This window comes from Cyprinus carpio, chromosome A10 (assembly GCF_018340385.1).
Source record: "Cyprinus carpio isolate SPL01 chromosome A10, ASM1834038v1, whole genome shotgun sequence".
NCBI classification, from domain to species: Eukaryota; Metazoa; Chordata; class Actinopteri; order Cypriniformes; family Cyprinidae; genus Cyprinus; species Cyprinus carpio.
Genome location: NC_056581.1, coordinates 17105231 through 17122087, shown reverse-complemented (window position 1 = coordinate 17122087; position 16857 = coordinate 17105231). Strand labels below are relative to the sequence as shown.

Genomic DNA, 16857 nt, shown 5'->3' with positions numbered 1-16857 from the left:
CCTCCTTTTGTGTTCCACAGAAGATAGTCAGTCACATGTTTGAAATGACATGAGGATGAGTTAATGACATTTGTCAATTTTAAGTGTCCCCTCAAAAATAAAGTTTCCAAACAGAACCAAATAAAGTTCCAAAAAACTTTTGAATCTAGGGTTCTTTAGAAAACCATCCATATACTGGTACTTAACTTAAAGAACCCAAAGTGTACCATCAATAACTTGTTTTCCTCTCCAAATAACCATAAAGCACTCTTAAGGACCCTTAAACAGATAAAGAAGGCTCAAAGAAGCAAAACACAACTCACAAAAGAAAAAAAAAAAACAATTAAACTGCACGCCAAGGCTAATCTCATCCAGATAAGGCTGCAAAACAATAAAAACACATTGCTTCCCTGAAGCTATTACCAAATAGTAGTTAAAATGTGCAATATCAACAATCAAAACATCAACGCTATGTTTCAGACTGTTGAGTGCAGCTCTGAGGGAAGCAGGTGTCAGTGTGAGGGGGGTTTGAGAGTTCAGAATGTCGTTACAGAGGAAACAGTGGGCGCGAGTCACATTTTGACTTGCAGCTGCGCCTTGTTGATGCACAGGAGCTACTGACCTGTGTGGCGTTGGAGGCAGGGCAGGTTTCATGGAGTTGATGGGGTTCATCGGAGGAACCTAGGGGTCTATGTGACACCCCGAATCTCCTCAACCTAGCAGGCAGTCTGCAAAAGAAAAAGAAAGAAAGAAAGAGAGAGAGACACGTTAGACTAGGGCTGCACGATTATGACAAAAATCATAATTGTCGATTATTCCCGTGAAATTGTGATTAATAATTACGATTATCACATTTTACATTGAATGATGTTTACGCCATTGTTTGATACAACTGCATGCCGTATTTTAATATGAAAATGAACAAGCTGAAAGCACTCTAACTGAAAAAACTTTTAGTGCTTTTCTATAGTATTAAGCCTCAAATGTCGATTATACATCGGATTGGTTTCTTCTTTAAATTATATAAAAAGTAAAAATATGAATGGTATTATAATGTTATACTAAAATTAAAATTATGGGAAAAACCCTATAGATAACATGTAGAAAGAAAAAACGCACACAGAATAACATAATGTGGTGGTTTTTGAGATTTTGTGTTTTTGTGGTATATATTTTTGATAACGATTAGAAATACAATTAATAGTGCAGCCCTACGTTAGACTGACAGCATTCAATCAAAACAAGGGCTCTGTTCTGCTTTGACTTACTGAGGCAGATGCATAACACTGCTGTATTGGCTTTAACCAGTTTCATTTGTAGGGCTCTCAGATGGCTGCGGTTTTGCCCAGAGGTACGGGGGGTTAATCAACAACGGACTGCGCCAGCACATCTTTCTCCGCGCTTTGATAGGGTGGGTTTTGCAATCGTTTCCTCGAGTTGGAACCTTTCCATCAATCACAGTTTAAAAAGCAGCCACCGCCGCACACAAAGGAGCAAGATTTGACAGCATGTGGCATCTCGCGGGCTGCTGCACCACAGTCGAGAGAATCTCGGGACTGCAGCACCTCAGACAAAAGCCGGTGCAAAGCTTGAGCTTTAAAACAGAGCGGCGGGTTACAACCGTGGACGACCCGAACGCTACGTGTCACTTTAGGATCCTTGTGCTCTCTGTGGAGATGGGAGAAGCCGGGGAAGGAGGGAGGGAGTGAGAGAGAGGCCTATTTATAGCATGATTTGATTTCAAAAAGAAAAGAGAGATGTGGAAACATGGAGGTTCTCATGGCTGCTGCCGCCACCGCTTTGAGATCCGAGCCCTCTGCGAAGATAACGCCTTCAACCCCGCTCAATTATTTAAGCCATCAGGCAGCTTGTTCCGACCAAAGAGGATGCTTCTTTGTGTGTGCGCGTTTAGATTGTACAACATTAATGACAACAAGACCCCCCACCCCACCCCACCGCCTCTCCGTCTGTCTCCACTCTTGGGGGTGAAGCTTGATTAGCACACAAGCTAATTTGCCACCAACATCAGTGGCTGTCAGTCCCCCTACACCCCTAACTCTCTCCACCCCCTCAACATCCCTCTCCGCTTCCATTTTCTTCTCTTTCCTTACAGATTTAGGTCAGACACCCCACAGCTTGAAAAGAAAGGTGGATGAATGCCGCTTCTTCGAGGGGGGCTGCAGGAAGAGGTACTCAGAGGAGTGACAGAGCTGATCAGAGAGAGGTTCACCTACAGGGATAATGAGAGGATCGTGTGGAGGATGAGAAAGGGAGGTGGGCGGCAGTGACAAAATGAGATCCTCCATTGTCGTGTTTTGATAACCACTTGACTGAAGCAGGCTTAGCAATATTTACATGCTCACATAGCCATTTTCATTAGCAATTACACCAACTCTGTCCGTGTAAAGAGCCGTTTATTAAACCTGTATCTGATCTCAGCCTCTTTGCAATGCTATACTGAAGGATTTGTCTATTTATGGTTTGTGCATGTTTTTTAAACTAGGGATGCATAATATATAGGTGATCAAGACCAAAAAAATTAAATAAAATCCACCACTACCAACAAAATTGGTATAAAATTGGTCCTCCATCTGAAAGCACGTGATGGAAATTTACTACTAATTTACTGACAATTTGTAAGTGTTCAAGTAAAGAAATTGAACACTTAAAATAACATTGCATATTCTTCACTGTATAAATTAAATATATAGATTAATCATTTCGAGCTTAAGTAACATTAAGGACACCGACAACAGGTGATCACTTTAAACTCATTTTATGAGTCTAATATATTATATATATTTGTCTTATCAAGCACAAGACGACGCAGAAAGAAACTCCATACAAGGCTTTCGTGTTGCCTGAGACACAGCTCTATATGTGCTATGCACACAGAACACACTGATTGGAGTTGTTATTCACATCTTCTTGTGTTTAAATGCGTTAAAATCACTTTAATGTTCAAATTTGCAAGGTTTATTTGTCCGTTAAAGTGCAAGAAGACTCGAAAGAGAAACTCAATTTTATTTTATTTTTTATCAATTTTAATCATTTAGAAATGTATTAATTTAATAAATTATAAAAAATAAATATACATAATAAAAATAAAATAATATAATACATAATAAAATAATAAATTGAAAACAATAAATGATATATTTTTATTAAAAAATGAATAATAATAATTAAATATAATCTGTAAAAATAAAACAAACAAAAATATTTTCAAAAAAAGGCCACAGCATGAGCTGCAGTGGGTGGAAAAAGTACCCAAATTGTCCAAAGCATGGAAACCAAAATAAATTTAGAAAATATTAATGCGGAATTACATTTACAATCTCAATAACTTGCTGAAAAATGTCTTTCTGAATGCAATTAATAAAAAATAAATAGATCAACATATTAATCTATTACTTTAAAAAAACTACATTTTTTTCAATTACATTTATTTATCATAACAACTGTCCATTAGGCCTATAAGAAAAATTGAATGGTGTTTGCCCTGGCAAAATTCACTCCCACAGTTCTAGGACAGCAGATGCTAAGGCACTCTGGGTTGATTTCTTACTGGTCCAGGGCAAAATAGCCCAACCTCATATCTCTAGAAGGCCACTAATAATTAACAGCATTCTGTATCAAGCCAAAATGCTTGTTTACTACTTTTGATTTCTGGAGCCTGTATCTATGAAACACATTACCTTATAGCTCTCCATAATTAATTAACCGCCGAGTGACGAGCATTAATGGCGTTTAATTAGCCCAGTGCATCTCATCCCACCCCTGTAATCATTAATCTCTCATATTGGAACAATCCTTCAGTGAAGGAGCATCTATTCAAACAGTGGACAACCGTAATCCATCCACTCTGGAAACACGATACAGCACTTATGAGGAACACACACACATAGTTAAAGACCCCATGATGTGGCTTGAACACCGTTTGCTTTCCTGTGTTGACATATTTCCTATTGCAACAAAGTTTTAAATCACAGCCATACAACTTGCTTTAACAATGTAACATTCTTATTCTAGAGAGCATCTGATTGGACGACAAATTATACACGCCCCTGAGTGCAAGATGAGTCATCAAAATTTTTAATCCACTTTCCAAGTACAGAAACAGGAATCAAGTTCTTGGAATCAAGTCACAGAAATTCAATTTCAAACATGAGGTCTTTTAAAACATACCCGCACACCAAAGTAAACATCCCAACAAACATGTTAAGCGTAACAACGAGCCAAGGTGTGCTCATACCATCAGCAAAGGACACACACACTCTCCTGAAGCACTAGGTCTTATTTTGTGCTGTGAAATAACGCGGTTCAGCATCTTTGCTTATTGCTTTCCCTTCACTGTGTGACGGATAACAGCACAAACTATTCTTGCCCTGGAATGAACAGAACACACTGTTCTTTACTGCTGTGCTCCATCTAACCCCCTCCCCTCTTTTCCTCTAGTTCCACCCCTGGCCTGCAGTGACCTGTTCCTGCTGGGCTTCCCTCCCTTTCTCCAGTTCCTCCTACACGTGGACCATCATTTCTTTCTCGTGCTATTTCCCTTACTTTTAACCCTTTAGGTGCCAGGGTTTTTGGGAAAAAATGCTGTATTTTGATATCAAGATTTCAAAAGCTTGTGGCTTGAAAGGGCTTAAAGATAGAGATCTACTGGGAATAAGAAAAATGTTGGGCATGACCGAAAGTTTATGTGGGGTGTAAATATACTCATCTAATTTGCATATTATGACATCATCAGGAGGCAGCCATCTCAAATTTCATATATAGCAGATATTGAATTGATGCTTGAACTTACTTGCATGGTTTTTTTTTGTGTGTGTGTGTGTCTTTTTATCCTCATTCCAAATAATCAGAAAAGAGGAAGCCAACAGTAAAACAGGAGAAAGTACTCAATTATTACTATATTACTACACTATATAGTAAAACGCATGCGAACAGTAGCCTACTTTTTGAACATTCATCAGTAATATTCAGGAAATAAAAGATACTGAATGGATTTTTTAACTTATTTGCCAGGTTTGTTTTTTGTCTTTTTATTCTCATTCCAAATGATCAGGGAAAAAAAATGAAAAAACAAACAAAACAGGAAAACAGGGAAAAAGTAGTAAATTATTACTATATTACTGTGCCATAGTAAAATTAATGTGCCTATTTTTTGATCAGTTGACCAGCTGTCTGCCCAGTCAGGTATCTTGGTGACACTACGACCACGTTCGCCCCTCCCACCCACAACCCCATTGGGCAAAGGGTCGAAATGATCACTTGTTTGTGCTTCGTGAACACTCTCACCTTGCACGGCGGCACCATTGCGCTGCAAAGATGTACCGGGAGAAGCACGATCATTAGACGACTGATCGTCATTTCCAAAAGGCAAATATTCCCTTCAGAGTCAGAATCGGCGAATAACATTTGCAACACATCCTCACAGTACAACTTTTTATTAGCCATTTGGCGATTTTCTCTTTTTGAGGAACTACAGTCTATTTTATTAAGTATTACAACTTTGGTGCTTAGAGGGTTAACTTTCTCTACCCAACGTCAAACACACAGAGTCTCTTCCTGCACCCATCCGACAAGACCGTTCAGTCGGGGACAGCAGGGCAAGACGGAACCACAGGGGTGTGACCATTAAGGGCACGAAACGCCTCTGCTTTTTCTGCCAAACAGCACACAAAAGCTGGCAGGCCTTTGATTTCTGATAGGCCGGAGAAATGCCTGTGTGTCAGCACTCTTGAAATGAAGTGCAGATTCAGCTCTCTGCAGGGACTGTGCTTTCAGAGGACAGAACCTGAAACACATCACAGGTTCGGAGAGTATTCTAGGAACGATCGAGACTGGGATAAAAAGGAGTATTGTTCTGCACCTGAATTCAACTTTTTGTTAATTTTTGAAGCTACAGTGTGTGTTTTCTGCATCACTAGCAGCAACAAATGGAACAACTCTGGCTCAAAGGTGTGAGTCTGCAGCAGGACTAACTGTTTATCCAAACAATGGAAGGCAAGTAGAGTTTTTGGGGAAATTATTTTTTACAATCCTTCTTGGTGCTGCTAGTGTCACAGAAATCAAGTGTTATTAGTATTGGTAATTAAGTATTATTGGTATTCTGTATTATTGATTATAAAAAAAAAAAAAAAAAAAAAAAAAAAAAAAAAATCATAAAACCAACTAACTAACTAAAATATAAAAATGGCCACAAATTAAATATAGTTTTATTACTAGTTTTTATTATATAATTTTAAATATTTTAGTTTTGGCCAAATAGTAATAATAAAAATAACATTAATAAAATGTTAATGTTAAATAAATATACAACAATGATTAAATAAATTAATAAAAATAATTATAATTATTATTATTTTGTTATTTATTAAATCATCGTTGTATTTTTTTCTCATATTTATTATTTACTTTAAATAAACAAATTAATAAAAAATAAACAAATAATTAATACATTAACTTTGGCAGACTAAAAACTAAAGAATATATTTTTGAAAAACATACCAAAACATAAGAAAAAAAATAAATAAAATTATTAATTCTAGTTAAAAACGATGAAAGCAAAAACTAAAAAATAATATATAAATTATATATAATGAAATTAAAAAAATAAAATAACTTAATAAAAAGATCCTACCTGAACTAACTCACTGCATTTTCTAAATGTCCCCCAATCCAAGTTAGCTAAAATCTGTGTGTAATAAAGAAATAAAAAATCAAAAAGAAGAAGAAGAATTTGAAAAGCACAGCTGAAGAAACAACTTCAACAAAACAGTCTATTTCCACATTTTTTCCCCATCTAATACAACATTGCTTGAGAGCCAGCAACTTCAAACGAAGGACAATCCCAGTGCATCATTAAGAACAGTGGTCGCTCAAGACTAGCTGGGAAACCGCCTGTCCAAAAATCCACAATTCGTCTGCCTGCCAAATGGGGGAGCGCCTTGGGTCACACGGTTAGGCCTACCCTCCCCCATGTAGCCGAAGCCAGAGCCGAGAATCTGCTGCCAAACAGAGAAAGAGAAAGAGGCTGGGGGCTGGGAAAGGGGATGGAGGATTAGGAACCACAGGAAGGCTGGGCCTGATAACGCATTCCTCCACACATGTGCACACAAACACACACACACACTCGCTGCTCTCTGGCTAAAAGTGTCTCAACACCAGCAACGGAGCAGCAGCAAAGATTGCGGGGTTGAAACTGTAAGCAAGAACAGAGTACAATAAAGATCACTGTGGATATAAAAAGACACACATCTCACAGAGAGCAAGAAAACGGAAAAGAATGGGACGCCGCAATACATACACGCCCACAGACAGTGAGCTGTGAAGAACACTGATCATATCTCTTACCTGAGAGATCGGGAAACAAACTGCCTGGCGATTTACTCAAATCTGAAATAATATTAGGTGTCTGACAGTGCAGCGCAATAAATGCATCAACGCATGAATATTTGAGAGTGCCAATTCTGTATTACTGCAGCAAAAAACATGTTAAAACACGCCCTCAAACATCCACCACCCATCCACAAAAATGTAATGTGCATAACAGTGATGAAAATGCAAATTTGATTATTTGCAGAGAGATAAAAAAGGGAATGTTCCCAGTTAAACTCATACCTGCCTCATTCCCTACTAATCTCGCTTCGCCTTTAGGCCTCGGCAGATTGTGTGACGCAAGTTCGGCATACAGCAAAGACTCTGACATGGAAAAATATGCAAACGTAACTTGAATCCCAGTGTAGGTAACATAGATATAGATGAGTTGTTTTCGGGAGAGAGAAGCTCGGTTTAGCTGCAAGGCAGCAGCGACCACACTGCTGTTTGTGTGTGTAGCGCATGCCACCTTGTAGGTCAGCTTTGTTTGTTCAGTGTCCAGGCCCGTGTTTGGTGCTGTTTGAATTTCTCAAACAAACACACAGGCTTGAAGAGTGTGTGAGTGTGTACAATCCGGTCCGCCACCTCCCTTTGAATAAATTCATTAGCAGCAAACAGAAAGTGAAGAACAACCGGTTTTTGCACACTGCCTCGTCCTGGTATACATCTATGAGAGCAAAGCCAGATGCAAGAGATTCAGAAATTGTGTGAAGACTCAGCAGCATGTCAGCATCCAATTATTCTGAGTCAGTTCTAGTACTTTAACGATTTGTTTTAAAGTCAAATACAGCTGATTTCAGCCAAATAAAGGGAGTATAATATAATACAAATATTTTATGATTAAAAAAAAGGATTAACTAAGAAAATAAAATGGAATAATTTAAATTTAAAAAGTTTTGGTCCATATAAAGAAAGTCAATGAGGTCCAATGCCTTTACTCACCCTCAAGTTGTATCAAATTTTTATGACTTTCTTCTGTGGAACACAAAAGAACATTCTGAAGAATGTTGAACTTTTTGTCCAAACAATGAAAGTCAATTGGGACATAAACATTACTGACTTCCATTGCATCAAAAAAAAATTTTAATAAATAAATAAATACTGAGACATTTGTTAAAATAGCTTGTTCCACAGAAGAAAGAAACTCATACAGGTTTGGAATGACATGAGGTTGAACACATGGTGACTTATTTTTGGTAGACTATCCCTTTAAAAGCAAGCCTGAATTCCAAACGATACTACTATGACATCGCCAGCATGGAACGTGATGAGCATCCATGTTTCACAACACATCTGTGAGCGGTTTGGTCGTTGTTTGTGTCTGGAGGAGCGGCAGGGCATCAGGCCAGAGCAAGCACGTAGTGGTGGAACAAAACAGGCAGTGACTTTCTTAACTCAGCAGATTTCATGGCTCTCTCCAGGTCACCATCACTCAGAGTCCAAAGATGGAGGGAAAAAGCTTGTCGCCACAAGGCTCATCTCATCACCATAAAACTATGACAAATGCTTCTGCTTCTCGTCTACCATCCGCTTGGAAGTTTGGGAGTGTCCTGGACTCTCCAGTGCCAATCAAAACTCTCAAAAGGATACTCTTGGTGGAAAGACTTACTCTACAACGTCCCAACAAATTCCTCAAGGAAAATGACTAGGAAAGACAATTAATAAGCATCAGGGCTCCAGACTGCATTTTGCGACCTTTTTTTCCTGCTGGTGAGACTTAATTTTGTGAGTGGTCCTACTGGTGCAAGGGTTGGGTGATGTCTACAAATTTGGCATCGGATGATGTCTACAGTGAAACATTACGATGGACCATGACATCGGCGGGGGCGAGCGGTGGGGGGGGGGATTCATGATGCCGGCGCAACATCGTGATGTCTATCAGCCATCCGCGATGGATGATGGACGATGCCGTCATATGCCACCGAATGCACTGCCATTTCTGTTGCATATGAGAAACATCAAACGTCAAGCGAAACAAAAGCGTAACAAAATCCCGCTACTCATTTGAGCTGCTCAGCGCATAACGTTTATCAGCTCGGACCGCGACACATACGTTTCTGCTCCTTTTCTACCATCCCAGGTTCTCCAGTGTCAATCAAAAAATATACTTGGTGGAAAGACTTGCAATGTCCCAACCAGACATTGCTTAAAGAAAATGACTAGGACAGACAACATCAATAAGCTCTTCAACTGCATGCACCGGCATTATATTTTTACCATACCTCAGTGATCTCGCTTCCCAAACCCTTTCATCTCTTCAGATCCAAAATTGGGGGGAAAAGCTTGTCAATACCATAAAACTATCACACAACTTTCTGCTTCTCAGTGCCAATCAAAACTCTCAGAAAGATATTCTTGGTGGAAAGACTTGCTCTCTAACGTCCCAACAAGACATGCCTCAAGGAAATGTAGTAGTTCTTTACCTGTGAGTACAGCCATTATATTTCTATGAAAAAGAAACTGTGAGTAACACAGCTGAATGCATCAGTGTTTATAGGTTATTAGCAAAGCTGTCAAGATGCACGACATTCTGCAAGGCATGAAAAGGTTGAGAGGAAGTGCACAGTGGAGCGCATTCATTTGGCCGATATCAGATTTCTTTACGGGCATCAGTGAACAGTCTATAAGAGTCCAAGCCTCGCTGCTCTAAAACCCATTTCCCCTGTTCGCGTTCATTGAAATCGAGCAGCAGTGAATGCAAATGGCGTTACACTGTATTGATTCTCCTTTAATGATTTTGTTACACCTCGGACTGTCCTTTTCAAAAGCAGAGCTGGCTGGTTTGTTCAAGGGCCTCCGCTTGATAAACTTGTCTGACTTCAATGCTCAGCTGCTCCGTGCGTGTGTGTGAGTGTGTCTCTCTCTCTCTCTCTCGCTCTCTGCTGCAACGTGACTCGCTCTGCACACAGCACTGTCTTTCTCTCTCTCGCTGGTGTAGAGGGAAAAACAGGTTGACTGACTGATGGTTTGGCTGATGAACGGTGACAGAGCCACTCGATGGAGACTTGCATTGGGACAGCTTTCTGCCGGCCAACAGCGGCCCCCCTGCTCCATTATCAGAGTGATGCCTGCCGTGCGGCTTCCGTGGGGCAGTAAAAGAGCTTCTGCTGGGATCATAGCAGAGATGTTACTCTAATGGCAGTGTTTTGACTGCCAGGCTTTCGCATCCTTGCATAATGCGACACTTCCTAAAGATGAGTGGGTGGCCTCTCGATATCAATACGAGGGGCTTGAAAACGAGCAAGGTTCATGTGTATCTTATTTTTTGGAACGTGACGAACCCTACACATGCATGGCAACAAACAACGTTTGCATAAAGAAGCTCCCCTGCTGATGACTAGCTGCAATCATGGGACTCATCATGACGAGGCTCTTCACAAAGACAGCTCAGAGCCTAGGCTGAGTGCACATGCAACCACACTGTCAAGCTGAACACCACAAACCACCATCACACCTGCATCCAGAAAGAAAAATTTGATGAAAAGGTTCTTCCACACCCCAAAGCATTTGCGACTAATTGAGCAATTTGTCTTTTTGCTCATTTATTTTATCCATTCACGAAAAGGTGCGGCTTGAAATTGTAAAAAACAACGCCTTCCCTGTAACCAAAAAGCCTGAAGAAAACGATGTATATATGAATTAAGTGTATTTTAAAGATAGATAAATAAAGAAAATAAATTATATATTTATATTATTTTTAAAAATGGATATTAGACATATGGATATTTAAATAGATAAATATTTTTATGAAAATAAATTATCTATTTACATTATTTTTAAAAAATGGATATTAGACATATGCATAGTTAAATAAATGTATATAATTAAACAGGTATATTAAATATATTAAATCTATTTATATATTAAAACAGACAAAGAAAAGGGAGATAAATTATAAATTTATATTTATTTATAAAATAAACAAATATTAGATGAACATTACATTTTTTATAAATACATTTATTTATAGTAAATATGTAAATTAAGATTTTTTTAAATATATAAAAAAGTAATGTATTATATTTAAATATATACATATATAAAATACAATAAACAGATATTATATATTTAATATATTATTGAATATATTAAATATATAAACAAATAAATATGTAGATAGATGTACAAAAAAATAAAATAGAATCAATTATACCTATCTTAAAATATATACATATATAATGAACTGTATATACACACACACACACACACCATTTTTTATTTTTACAAGAAGCCATTTTATGTTTATTTTATGTATATAAAATTACTTTGTAATTTGCAAAATGGTCTCTCCGGACGAGAGCAGCGTGTATCTGAGCACGCGTGTCTGGTTTTGTGACAGAGCAAAGGAAATCTGCGTGCGAGCAGAGAGATTTGCGCTCGCGCATTATTTTAATGTGCTTTCGCGTTACATTAACGCGCTCTCGCTGCTGCTTCTGCACCGCATACACATACTGTATACGCACTGCAGACGGAGTACGTGTGAACCTGTATAATGTGTAACAAATATATTTCAACACCTGAGACACCGCTACAATGAGCTCTATGACCAATGCATGGCAAAAAAGAAAAAAAAATGTATTTATTATTATTATTATTATTTGCCATATGTCTAGACATTTTGTAACACCTTTACTTAGTGATTATTTTGACTTATGTCTGTTCTAGAGACATGTTACAACTTTTTGATAAAGCTCTAATTGGTTTTCTTTTGGAAATATGTTTCAAATTCATACTAAATGCATTTATGACTGTAAAGCATGTCTGTGTGTCAAAATCGTGATTAAAATCGAAATCGCGAAATTGATCAAAGAAATCGCGATAGTTTTTTTTTTTGTCCATATCACACAGCCCTAATCGGTATCGGCTCCGATATTGGCATTTTCTGCCGGATCAGGAATCGGCAAGACAAGACTGATCCAAATCCGATATTGTGCGTATACTATTATGTGTTATTGTTGAGGCAACATTATAAAGCACCAAAAAGTTTTTGTGCACTATATTTCAAGTGTTCTGAAGCTGTTTCATAGTTCAATGTGACGTAGAGATGAATATTTAAGTCATTAAATTCAAGTTCACATAAACTCTTCTTTCCTATACGGCTGTCTGTCGTCCTCCATTCAGCAATCAAACTGTGTGTTGTGTTCGGTTACTACAGTCAAAACAATGAAACTCTCTTCAAGAGCGCACAGTAACTGAGGTTTAAAACTGTTAAAAGAAAAGGCTCAATGAACTAACTCAGTTTTAATACACTACGTATCAATCTCTCTTCCCTTTGTACTAGTGATGAATCGTTCACGAATGAATCGTTTGATTAAACCGGTTCTTCTTAGTGAACCGGTTGAACCAGTTCACCAAATCAGACTGAATCGTTTGAAACGGTTCGCGTCTCCAGTAAGCATTAATCCACAAATTACTTAAGTTATTCGCTTTTTTTAACGTGACACTCCCTTTAAGTCAAAATAAACCAATATCCCAGAGTAATTAATTTACTCAAACAGTACACTGACTGAGAACTGAAGATGAACACGAGCTTTTCTAGCAGACTCGGAGGACTCCGTGTTGTTTCAAGCAAATCATTCTGCGCTCGGGATGTGCATAAGAGCTCTGTGCCGCTATATATTGGCGCCTTTAGTATTATTATACTTTTCTGCGCAATCGAAGATTTTTAATAGTCTTTCTTGTTCTTTCCTATCTATCAAATGATGCTGACTTTATTACTGTGCTATACATTTTTGTTATTTGATTTTTATATTTTTATGATGATTTATTTACTTGTTTTTTCAAGAATATATTTTACAACCATACAAAGAGAAATGTGTAACATTTTACCAGAATAAGATTAGACTTATTCACTTTTATTTGTAAATAAAACATTTCACTAGATTTTATAAAATTATGGTGCACCCGTGATTTTTCTAGAGTATCTTTTGCTGCTGAATTATCCACTAACCTAGTTTATAATAGTATTTTTGTCATAGATTATGGTTCTCAATTCTAGTCCTCGCACTACGCAACATCTTCACACATGGACAAATGTGACATCATATACCTCTGTAAATAAATACAACTTAAAATTACGTCTCGCTCACTTCAATGCACCATGAATGGAACATATACGTTCTCTTCGAACTGGAATCATGGCGAAATATCCTATGATATCCACTTTGCAGGGCACTTACGTTCGAATAGGACAAACATCTGAAGTGATAAGAGAAACATACAAAATGTGCAGAGCAGGGGGGCACGAGGACTGGAATTGAGAACTGCTGCATTACAATGAAGTTGTCTATATGTAGTAGACTGTGATTAACACACAAAAGAGTGACGACCAGGTCAACACAGAGAAGTACAGAAAATCTACATTGAATTAAAAAAAGAAACTGCTGGTATCGGATTGGATTGGTATCAGCAGATACTCAGAATTAGGGCTGCACAATAAATCGAATTTCTAATCGCGATTATAATTACGGATTCCACAATTACGTAATCATTCAAAATGTTATTCTGCATGCTTAAGATGCATTTTTTTCTTTCGACATGTTACCTTAGGGGTTTTTCCCATTATTTAAATTTTAGTATGACATTATAATACCATTCATATTTTTACTTTTTTATAATTTAAAGAAGAAACCAGTCCGATGTATAGTCGACATTTGAGGCTAAATACTATAGAAAAGCACTAAAGGTTTTTCAGTTAGAGTGTTTTTAGCTTGTTTATTTTTAATATAAAAATATGGCATGCAGTTGCATCAAACTATGGTATAAACATCATTCAATGTAAATTGTGATAATCGTAATTAATAATCGCAATTAAAATTTCAAGGGAATAATCAACATTAGGATTTTTGTCATAACCGTTCAGCCCTACTCAGAATTTTCGATATCAGATCGGTTCTGTAAAAAGTATCGGTGCATCCCTATGTATAACAATAGCTGTGTGTAAGCCCCACCACAATCTTCAACCACACAGCGATCCTACAACAATGACTTTCAATGACAAGTAACAATGACTTTCCAAACAAACACACTTGCAAGAATGCAGCCCATCATTTAAAGTCACTGTACAGTTGGTCAGGCAGTATTTGTCAAGAAACAATGGTCCTTGCAGTGGCAGGTGTATGAACCCTGTGCGTGGTCATAAGTCTGACCCACTAATCAGCTTATGGGAGGAAGAAGGGGAAATCATTGCTCAGAAGGCTGGAAGAACATTCTGCTGTTGTAACAGGAAGCTACAGCACACGAGCATCCGAGCAGCCTAGCATGGAATAACACAAACATGTGAGAAAGCGTTAGTCAGAGGGGTCCGTTTGACGACAGTGCTACACCTCTGTTTTCTCAGGTTGTGGGTGTGTTGTGGTCAAGAGGCCGGCGAGAGGACTGTTTGTGTATGTGGTAAGATGACGTCAGAGGAATGGGTCAGTCGCACTTCTCCTTGGGCTTTACACTGTGTCAGTAAAGAGTGTGTCAGTGTCCCACCCATGCACTGACTCACCGTTTCAGTCTGACAAACACACGCACACTAGGGCTGCACGATTATGACAAAAATCATAATTGTCGATTATTCCCTTGAAATTGTAATTGCGATTATTAATTACGATTATCACAATTTACATTGAATGATGTTTTTTACAACTGTTTGATGCAACTGCATGCCGTATCTTTATATGAAAATAAATAAGCTGAAAACACTCTAACTGAAAAACCTTTAGTGCTCTTCTATAGTATTAAGCCTCAAATGTCAACTATACATCGGATTGGTTTCTTCTTTAAATTACAAAAAGTAAAAATATGAATGGTATTATAATGTTATACTTAAACTAAAACAATGGAAAAACCCTTAAGATAACATGTAGAAAGGAAAAAACATATCTTAAGCATGCAGAATAACATAAGTGGACTGAACGATTAATTGCCGCTTTGAACGATTATGTAATTGTGGCATCCATGATTGTAATCTCGATTAGAAATTTGATTAATTGTGCAGCCCCATAAACATTCACACACACCAGATCTACCAGGGAGATCCGAGCTGGAGGAAAACCGGGGCTACTGCTTCTCCATCACTTAGACAGTAACACCTGAGTGGGTAAAGCTGTCCCAGGCAACAGATACAAACCAACAGATTCCAGATCAACTGAGTGATGGGCATTTTACACTATCCCCCCATCAGCTCAAAATATCACACATTAATCAAACACAGCATAAACTTTTTACAACTTGCATCTGTACAAAATGACACTAATGCAAACAGCTGTCCTGAACCTCTGACTGTACTGGTTCCTGGTTCAAGACTACCAGGTTCATGTCCTTCAGCTTGTATGGAGCAGATTTCATTCAGCCCCGATCTGGAACCGGCTTCGGCACACTCATGAGTCAGCAGACTGTCAAAAAGTTTAAGGTATGACACTGCTGAATGGAGCATACAGTAGTCAGCTTGTGATGAAGACAGGGGGTTAATGGTCAGGCAAACCTGACACCCTGTTAGTTTTGTCTATGACGAGCAGACGGAGAGGTGATTCTGGCTTAACCATTCTGGTCCAACAGCCTGCGGGAGTTGCTGTCCCTGCTCTCACCTTGTCATCCTGCCAGCCGGGACTAAGGGCAACGTGAACGCCAGTCACCTTTGTTCTCACCCAGAAAATGCAGAGTGTTAAAAGCATTAGTGTGACAAATCTATCTAGGGATACTTAGGAAAGCACATGAAAAGAAGCAAGTTAAGACAGGTTCCTTTCCTGGGTGGTGCTGCTGAAGAGAATCACAACCTGCATCTTGCGTGTTCATTCAGGTGAGAAAGTTAAAAACTGTTTTTAATGGCCATTTCAGCTTATTTCATAGGTGCTTTCTAAGAAACAATGAAACTACAAAGAACCCATGACTTGGACTGCATATAAATTATTGATATAAAGTCTTGGCAAGGGTGCATGGGGAAACAATAACCTTCAAGGGATAGTTCACCCAAAAATGAATATTACCCCATGATTTACTCACCCTCAAGCAATCCTAGGTGTATATGACAAGTCTTCTTTCAGACGAATACAATCAGAGTTATATTAAATAATGTCCAGGCTAATCCATGCTTTATAATGGGAGTGGATGGTAGCCTAAATTTGCATTCATCCGTTATAAAAGAAGTCCACACGGCTCCAGTGGGTTAATAAAGGCCTTCTGGAGCAATGCAATGCATAAGAAAAACATCCATATTTACAACTTTATAAACCTTAATCTCTAGCTATGTCATACACCGATCGGTCTGCGCAGCGCCGATGCATCTCGAACAAGCCTTACGTGCTAAACGTGCGTACGACAGTTAACGGAAGCTAGAGATTAAGATTTATAAAGTTGTAAATATGGATATTTTACTTATACAAATGCATCAGGTTGCTTCAGAAGGCCTTTATTAACCCCCAGGAGCTGTGTGGACTTCTTTTATAATGGATGGGTGCAATTTTTTGGACTTCAAATTTTGGGCTACCATCCACTCCCATTATAAAG

The 16857-nt window shown here is 38.3% G+C and overlaps 1 protein-coding gene across 6 annotated transcripts in view; it reads right to left on the bottom strand.

Moving 5' to 3' along the window:
* Positions 1-16857, bottom strand: part of LOC109058984 (zinc finger MIZ domain-containing protein 2-like) — a 49501-nt gene that overhangs the window by 18489 nt on the left and 14155 nt on the right. For 5 of the 6 annotated variants that reach the window (XM_042765536.1, XM_042765532.1, XM_042765531.1 and 2 more), the window contains exon 2: positions 602-707. In XM_042765536.1, coding sequence (XP_042621470.1) covers positions 602-651 — 50 coding nt within the window. In that variant the 5' untranslated portion in view covers positions 652-707. Of the gene's footprint in view, positions 1-601; positions 708-6628; positions 6683-16857 lie in introns of all 6 variants that reach the window. The other variant, XM_042765533.1, reaches the window with a different exon arrangement.